Here is an 8,962-nt window from a genome sequence, read left to right as displayed (position 1 = left end):
AGTAGAAAAGCAGTTTTTGGAGCCCAAACCCAGGGTCCTGGGGGAGGATCCAGGTTCTGCCCCTGACTCAGTGTCCCTGTCACCAGCCCGTTTGGACTTATGGCCTCAGAGTGAAGCCCAGCTCCGGGAAAGACACCCAGTGAGTCACACCGAGTGTGCCCCCTCTCCCCCAAGTCTGACTCAACCGAGGTGAGGAGAAAGGAGGGGGGCACGGCCCCTGTGGTGCCAGGGAGCCCCCTGGGCCACGTGCAGGTCCTCCCAGGGAAAGGGTGGGCTGCCCAGACAGGCCGAAGCTGGGAGAGCCCCAGGAACTGTGACTGGGTGGGCGGAGCCAGGGCCCAAGCCCGGTCAGGGACAGCCCCAGGGAGGCCGGCCCTGTGCCCAGGCAGGACTGGGCTCAGCCAAGGGCTGTGGGAGGCTTGGCCAATGGCCCCAGTAGGGAAACTGAGGCACACAGCCAGAGGAGCTGCCTGGGATGAGGAGAAAGAGCTATGGAATCTACTATTATAAAGGGCACGTGTATTGTACAGCTGGGTAGCGTACATGTCCCGACGCGGGCCTTGCCACCTCACCCTCCGAGCCTTCTAGACTCTGCAGGCTTAGCTGGATGGGAGGCCATGCCTCTAGCTGTGTGATAACTGGGGGTTGGGAAGGTCCTGGGCCCTTGGAGATGATCCATTCTACCTTAGGCTTGGTGAGAAGGGAGCGGACAGAGGGCATCTTTGGGGGGACCCTCTCCCAAGGGCAGAATGAGGACGGTGCTCATCGTGGAGAAGGAACTGGGGAGGGGGCAGCAGTGCTTAGGGCGACAGAGTTGTCTCCTTCTCTTTCCCTTCTTGTGTAATGAGATTGCCTGGCCCTTAGGGAGGGAGGGGGAGGAGGAGAGAAGGGACCAGAAACGGGAAAGGGGCCTGCTGTGCGTGGCTGGGAGGGAGGGGGGCTCTGGGGGCCCTGATAGTGACAGGCGAGGTATAAATAGCTTGGGCCCTGCAGCTCATGTTCTGTCGCTGCCAGTGACGAGGTACTCAGGAATTCTACTCTCCCTCTGGCAACCCCTTGCTCCCAGCTCCAGAACCCTCCTCTTGCTCCCCACCCCCACCCCAGCCATCTCCGTCCCATGGCCAAGATCACCCAAGAGGCACCAGTGTATCCAGCTGGGAGGCTGAGCTCTCCAGTGGAGAGAGGCCCCACCCCTGCCCCTGTGTGTGGAGAGGCAGACTCCTGGCTGGCGGCCCGAGGTGCCGGGGGCTCGGAGTCCAGCAGAGTTGTCTCTGAAGCCCTGATATGGAGACTGAGGTAGGGGTCTGAGCAGGGCTGGATTCTTCTCTGAGCTGCTGGAAGAAGGCAGGGGGGTGGGGAGTGGGGTCCCTCGTAGCTGATGGTCCCTTTACAAGCCCTACTGGCTCCTGGCGCTACCTTGTGGGCATGATCCGAGGCCCCCAGTCTGTCCTTGGCCACTGCTAAGGTGGGAGCATTCGGCGCGAAGCCAGCCAGAGGAGAGCGAAGTCCCAGCTCGCCCGTGGGCCCCAGGGGAGCTAGTGAATGGCCCTGCGGTGTGAGGTGCGAAGTGCCAAGGCATGGTTCCCATCACCCCCCTCGAGAAACCTGAGCCTGCTGCTCTCCAGGATAAATCGGGGCCTGAGTCAGGCCCCGGCAGCCACTCACCAGGCTCAGGCTGGTGACTCAGTCCTCAATATAGCCCATGAGCCCCGGCTCGAGGCCCGGCGTTGTGAGCCGGAACAGACCGTGCGCAATGCTGTCCCGGGGCCTGCCAAGAGGGCCCCCTCCCTGAGGAGCGCCAGCGTGCCCCTCCCCACGCCAAGCAGGGATGACGGACAAAGGGGCTTACAGGGGGTTTCATCAGCCAAGTGTCGGGGGCAGTGCTGGCGGGGGGCCCGGGTTGTTTATAGCCCCCTGACTCACCAGCGGCTGACCTATCTCGGGAGACCAGGTTGCCTGGCCCTTCACCTGGGCCTCCTGCCTCTCCCATCAAGGGGCACTGCTTGTCAGCCACCAGCATTGGCCTCATTTAACTCGGGCTGCGCCGAATCTGCGTGAGCAGGTCCGATGGGCCAAATTGGAAAAGCCTGTTTTTCTGGAACAAGGGACATTTTTCATCCCCTGTGGTGACACCAGATTGGCTCAGCTCACAGCAGGCACTTGGACAATCAGTGACACCGACTCTGGTTCTCACACTGATTTTGGGGACGATGGGGTAGAGCGAAAAGATCCATAGGCTGAATTCCAGCCTCTCCACTTCCAGCTCTGCAGCTTTGGGCAGGTCATGCTTACTCTTTCGGGTCTGAGTTTTCTCATCTGTAAAACAGAGTTAGTAATTTCCTTGTGTGTGTGTGTGTGTGTGTGTGTGTGTGTGTGTGTTTTAATGTTTGAAGATGAAATAACATAAAATATGTTTAGTGTGGTGCCTTGACATTGATTAGATGATTGAAAAAAGCTAATTTGGAGCCAGTGTTGTGGCACAGTGGGATATGCCACTGCTTGTGACACTGACTGCTCCACTTCTGATCTAGCTTCCTGCTAATGTGCCCCAGGGAAAGCAGAGAAGGGCAGCCCAAGTCCTTGGGCACCTGCCACCCACATGGGAGACCTGGATGGAGTTCCAGGCTCCTGGCTTCGGTATGGCCCAGTTGCAGCCATTTGGGAAGTAAACCAGTGCATGGACGATATTCTCCCTATCACTCAGCCTTTCAAATAAATCAAAAAATCTTAACAATAAAAGCGAGTTTGCTTCCTCTGCTGGTGTCTGGGGAACAAGGCCCTGCTGTGCAGCTGTGTCCCCGGCCCTGCAGAGGTCACCAGCTGGGTCCCCACGCTGCCTCCCTCTCTCCTTCTCTGCACCCTAACACTCCACCTTCCAGAATCAGAACGGAGGTACGTGTGCCTTTAGAACCACCGAGCCTGCCCCTAACAGCAGCTGGCTGTTGGCAAGAGTGGAAGTAGAAGCAGAGGAGTCTGGGAAGGGAGTAGGAAGGAGGCAGCCAGGGAGACAGAGGCTCCTGGAAGTGGTTTGGATCCTTGGGGCTGCCTGTACCTAGGCTCGGGTGCATGCCTGCTGTGGCTTCCAAGAGACACCCCTGTAGACAGAGTCAGTTCTGCCTGCCTTTATTTTATTCTTTTTTTAAATGCTCAAATGAATTGAATGTTTCACATTCAAGGAAAGGAGACTTTTCTGACAGACCTCGGTGACGTGTATCTCTAAGACCATAGGCACCACGGGGTTCTAAGCTGAGCAGCGTGGTAAGCACCCTAACAGAAGCTCTGGGTTCCCCACAGAAAGGCTGGGGAAAGCGGGCCCCGGGTCCCTGCCAAGTCAGGCTCGAGGTTTGGCTCTCCCGACTGGGGCCCAGCTGCCCACCAGAACCTGACCTCCATCTTGGCTTCTGATTCCAAGTTCAGTCAGAGACCTTTGTTGTCCTAGTCCACTTGGGCTTCTATAACAAAACACCGTAGACGGGGCGGCTTGGAAACAACAGCAGTTTATTTCTCAAAGTCTGGAGGCTGTGAAGGCCCCGGTCGAGCACCTGCCCCTTCCTCGCACATGGCCCTCTTCTCCCGGTGAACGTGCACGGGGCACGCGTGGGATCCAAGAACTCATCCCAGTTGTGGGGGCCCCACCCTCCCAACCGAATCACCCCAGAGGTCCCCATTCTAATGTCACCTGGGGGTTAGGATTTCAATATATGACTCCCAGGGGGACTCACGCATTCAGACCACAGCCCTGGGCTCTAGGGAATCTTCCAGCTTTTTCTACCACGTTTGCCACTGGTGACGGGGATAAAGTGGATAAAAGGCAGGGTTTCTGGGGTTGGTGTTTGGCACAGAGGTTAAGTCCCTGCTTGGGATGCCCCCGTCCCATGAACGCTTGGTTTGAGTCTTGCCTCTTCTTCTTCTGCTTCGGCTTCTTGTGAGTGCACACCCTGGGAGGCATCTCAAGTACTTGCGTCCCTGCCGCCCCCATGGAGACCTAGATCAAGTTCTGGGCTCCTGGCTTCAGCCTGGCCCCGCCCTTGCTATAGCAGGCATTTGTGGGCGTGAACCAGCAGATGGAAGATCTCTGTCTCTCTCTCTTTCTGCTTTTCAAATAAAAATGAAATTTTAAAATGTTTAAAAAATACTAACTGAATACCTTAAGATATGTTTTTTTAAAAGAAAGCAAGTCAGGCCGGCGCCGCAGCTCAATAGGCTAATCCTCCACCTAGCGGGGCCGGCACACCGGGTTCTAGTCCCAGTTGGGGCGCCGGATTCTTTCCTGGTTGCCCCTCTTCCAGGCCAGCTCTCTGCTGTGGCCTGGGAAGGCAGTGGAGGATGGCCCAAGTCCTTGGGCCCTGCACCCCATGGGAGACCAGGAGAAGCACCTGGCTCCTGCCTTCGGATCAGCGCAGTACGCCGGCCACAGTGCGCCAGGTGTGGCGGCCATTGGAGGGTGAACCAATGGCTAAAGGAAGACCTTTCTCTCTGTTTCTCTCTCTCACTATCCACTCTGTCAAAATAAATAAATAAATAAATAAATAAATAAATAAATAAATAAAAAGCAAGTCCTCACCACATGCTGCCAGTGGCAACAGGTAGGATGTGAAGGCATTTTTTTTAAAGATTTATTTATTATTTATTGAAAGGCAGAGTTATAGAGAGAGAAGGAGATGCAGATTGTCCATCCGCTGGTTCACTTTCCCAAATGGCTGCAACAGCTGGAACTGGGCCCGTTTGATGCCAGCCAGCAGCCAGGAACTTCCTCCAGGTCTCCAATGTAGATGAAGGAGTCCAAGCATTTAGGCCATCTTCCACTGCTTTCCCAGGCCATTAGCAGGGAGCTGGATCAGAAGTGGAGCAACTAGGACTTGAACCAGCACCCATATGGGATGCCAGCACCGCAGGTGGTGGCTTTACCCGCTACACTGCAATGGTGGCCCCAAAGGCATTTCTTTAATTAGGTCACGACTAAGAATGTACAACCAGATGTAACTGATTAGGGCAGTGGTTCCCACATTTTACTGTGCGCACTTATCAGTTGGGGATCTTGCTGAAACACACGTTCTGAGATTTGGCCTTGCAGTTGCAATATAAGATGCTTGGATCACACATCAGAGTGCCTGAGTTTCATTCCTGGCCCTTGCTGTCCATTCCAGCTTCCTGCTAATGCAGACCCTGGGAGGCAGTAGGTGATGGCTTGGGTAGCTGGGTTCCTGGCACTCATGTGGAAGCCTGGATTGACTTCCTGGCTCCTGGCTTTGGTCTCACCCAGTCCTGGACATTGTGGGAATCTGGAGAATGAACCAGCGAATGGGAGCGCTCTCTTTATTCCTCTCAAAGAGATTCTTTTAAAAAAGGGAAAAACGGGGGGTGCTGACATTGTGGCATAATGGGTAAAGTGGATGCCTGCAACACCAACACCCCATGTGGCACTGGTTTGAGACCTGGCTGCTCCACTTCAGATCCAGCTCCCTGCTAATGTGCCTGGGAAAGCAGTGGAGATGGCCCAAGTGCTTGGGCCCCTGCACCCATGTGGGAGGTCCAGAAGAAGCCTCTGGCTCCTGGCTTCGGCCTGGCCCAGCCCCAGCCATTGCAGCCACTTGGGGAGCGAACCAGTGGATGGAAGATTCTCTCTCTCTCTCTCTCTTTCTTTCTCTGTGTTACTCTTTCAAATAAATAAATCTTTAAAAAAGAAAAAAAAAAGAAAGGAGCCAGTGTTGTGTAGTGGGTTAAGCTGCTGGCTGTGATGCCAGCATCCCATATGGGCTCCAGTTCCTGTCCTGGCTGCTCCACTTCTGACCCAGCTCCCTGCAAACGCACCTGGGAAAGCAGCAGCAGATGACTCAGGTGCTTTGGTCCCTGCCACCCATGTAGGAGACCCGGATGAAGCTCCTGGCTTCGGGCCTAGCCCTGGCCATTGCAGCCATTTGGGGAGTGAACCAACAGATGGAAGACCTCTTACTCCTCCTTTGTAACTTGGCCTTTCAAATAAATGAAATAAAAAGAGAAAAAAAGAAAAAGGATGCAGCTTCTGTGTCAGGGTGTCTGTGGTGGGGCCTGCGAGCTGGCCTTTCTCCTCCACTACCAGGGGAGACTGCGGGCACAGGGAGCAGCGGGGGGCTGGACGGCCCCCGTCAGGACCGTCTCCATAGAGGGGTCGCTTGGAGGCACAAGGGCCACGTGGCACTGCCCTCAATTCACCCAGCCACAACTGTTTCTCAAGGGGTGATCATGATTTCGGCACAGGCAGCAGGCCAGCTAGGAGGGATACTCGGTTCAGCCTTGTCACTGCTCTGGCCTACACACAGACTGAACCTCTCCCCACTCTAAGTGTCCCTGCCACTCCCGCGAGAAAACGACAGGCGGGGGAGAAGTGCTGTCGCTCAGTGCTCAGCGGCGCCCGCGTGCATGGCTTTGGGTGCTTGGTGGAACGGAGCAAAGCCCTTCGGCATCAGAGAGAGGAGTCCCAAGGAGCTGAGCAGTCACGGGGTGGGGAGGCATTCTGTCCTCTGTGGCTTAAGAATACACCTGGGGTCTTCCACAAGCAGTCACAGAGGGTTCCAGTTCCGCTTGTCCTCACTGAGCCCCATTCTCACTCCTCTGTCCTGCTCTGAGCTCCAGGAGGCTGACCTTGAAGGATTACCTCACCTGGGCGCCTGTGTGCTCTGCTCGCAGCTGAGTTCGGTCAATGACAGCTGCCCACAGGAAACGGGCAGGTGGGAGGAAGGGCCACACCTCCCGTGGCCACCACACTACCCAGTGTCCCTTTTTACGGCTTCAGCTCTTGCTTCTTCTCTTGTCCCCTTCAGCCTGGGCCAAGGCAGCTTCCCACGGTGCTGAAGCCTGGGCGCTGCACGACGCCATGTTGGTTTTCCTCGCTCTGCCTTCTGTAGACGGTTCCTTTTTTTTTTTTTTTTTTTTTAAGATTTTATTTCAGAGGTAGAGTTACAGACAGTGAGAGGAAGAGACAGAGAGAAAGGTCTTCCATCTGCTGGTTCACTCCCCAAACATCCACAACGGCCAGAGCTGTGCTGATCTGAAACCAGGATCCTGGAGCTTCTTTCAGGTCTCCCATGCAGGTGCAGGGGCCCAAGCACCTGGGCCATCTTCTACTGCTTTCCCAGGCCATAGCAGAGAGCTGGATCAAAAGAGAAGCAGCTGGGACTCCAACTGGTGCCCATATGGGATGCTGGTGCCGCACGCGGAGGATTAAGCTACTGCGCCACAGGGCCGGCCCCGACAGTTCCTTCATTAAACTCTTTGGTTAGTTCTTGGAGTGTGCCACCCATTTACTGCCAGGATCCTGACCAACTAAGTAGAACAAACAAGGGAAAAGCCACGAGAGCTCCCACACAGGTCTCAGGGTGTCGTCACACAGATGGGGACACAGGAGCCAAGTCTTTTGGCCCCGCCTCCCAGCAGATACCCAGTCCGTTGCATTTCTTTCTGCTTAGATGAATTCCTTGAGATGGGCTGAATAAGCGGAGACAAATCCATCTGCCATTCAGCTGACGGCCCAGGGAGCTAGCCTTGTATCTGAGGCCAACTGTAGGGCGAGAGATCACACTGGGGAGCCAGACCCCTGTGTGAGCACTTGGTTAAGGAGGAACCATCCTGTCCTGGTTATGGTGCGAAGCACTCAGCAAATAAAAAGCCACAAGTCTCACGTGATTAGGTTGATATTTAATTACAAGGAACCCAGGTTCTTATACAAGGCAGGAGGTGGGAGCCAATAGTTCCCATAAGGCTTTGCAGCCTGAGTGACTGAGGCCAAGGAGAGAGGGACACATGGGACACATTGGTAGGGTGGGGGCTCTGGTACAGTGCATCCTGCCCAAAGGTGAGAGTGGCTGCTGCTGGGGGTCTGCCCTCTCCACTGGCCCAGGTCCGCCATCACTCCATGAGGCAGAGCTGTGTCTCTTGCGGTCGCATGTTGGGTAACACATACAGAGCCACAGCTGCAATAGCCAAGAACACCATGGGCTTCCACATCCCAAACATGTTCTGTGGGGACCAAAGAAAAGCCGTGAGTGCCCAGCCTTGAACCCGTCCCTCAGCCAGAGACCCCCTGCCTGCTGGTGCCCGGGACACACACCTCCGGGGCACCATGGGTCACCTCATACCTCCTGGGCAACCGTGGAGACCGTGTGGGCCCTGGGCCCTGACACCGCCAGGTCTGTGGCACAGCACATGCTGGCCGCATCCCCTTAGTCCGTGCCTGTATCCATGCCCCTGTCTCTCCCAGTGGGAGAACACTAACTTGTATGTGTGGGAGCAGCCCAGGGGCCAGACTGCAGATTCTCCAAGTGGTTGCAGTGAGAAAGGGGGTCAGCAGAGAGTCAACTGAGGCCTTTGGGAAAAGGGGTGGCACCTCGTTAGCCGTATAGAAGGGAAAGGAACTCAGACTGAGGGGGGAGGGGAGGTGCCCCAGGGAGTGCAGGAAAGTAGGAGTTCTTTGGCAGCCAAACCTGTTATGCAGAATGGAGTTGGTTCAAGGAAGTTAAAAGAAGCCTGATAGTGGCCCTGGGAGGCACATGTCAGGCTCACTAAGACAGCCCCGCCCACGGGTGACTTCCTGGCACGTGTGCTAGAGCCTGCGAGGGAACCCTGCTGGTCGGCGGGACAACAATGATGCCAGCAGAAGACACCCAGAGAGCATCCTCTAGTGCCTGGGAAATCGTCAACGAGAAAATCCATACTCGGGGAAACAGTTCCTGTTCTTAGCTCTTTAACTGTCTTCCTTGAAAGGCGGGCTTTGGATTTTTAGTCGTGAGCTATGGCGCGTACGTGACGCAAGGATGGTTTTAGGTAAGGGTGGAGTAGGGCCGTTCATGCTACCAGCAGCTTCTCAGAGGATAACGGATCTGAAAAGAGGATTTAAGTCCACTCTAGAGGGCAGAGACAACCTCCTCAATCTGAAGACATAGTTGTTGGGAGGAACAGAAGGCACGAGATGGACAGCAAAACCGCG

At 55.6% G+C, this 8,962-nt stretch overlaps 1 protein-coding gene across 6 annotated transcripts in view; it reads right to left on the bottom strand.

The window, feature by feature from the left end:
* Nucleotides 1-7,654: 7,654 nt before the first annotated feature.
* The window catches only part of CCDC136 (coiled-coil domain containing 136), a 29,330-nt gene continuing 28,022 nt past the window's right edge, over nt 7,655-8,962 (bottom strand). For all 6 annotated transcript variants that reach the window (XM_008258229.4, XM_017342704.3, XM_008258226.4 and 3 more), the window contains one exon: nt 7,655-7,995. Coding sequence is in view for 5 of the 6 variants with exons in the window: in XM_008258226.4 (XP_008256448.4) it covers nt 7,679-7,995 (317 nt within the window). In the remaining variant the exon portion in view is untranslated. The remainder of the gene's footprint in view (nt 7,996-8,962) is intronic.

Source organism: Oryctolagus cuniculus, chromosome 3, assembly GCF_964237555.1.
Source record: "Oryctolagus cuniculus chromosome 3, mOryCun1.1, whole genome shotgun sequence".
NCBI classification, from domain to species: domain Eukaryota; kingdom Metazoa; phylum Chordata; class Mammalia; order Lagomorpha; family Leporidae; genus Oryctolagus; species Oryctolagus cuniculus.
The sequence above is the reverse complement of the archived record's forward strand: the minus strand, read 5'-3'. Positions and strand labels throughout refer to the sequence as shown.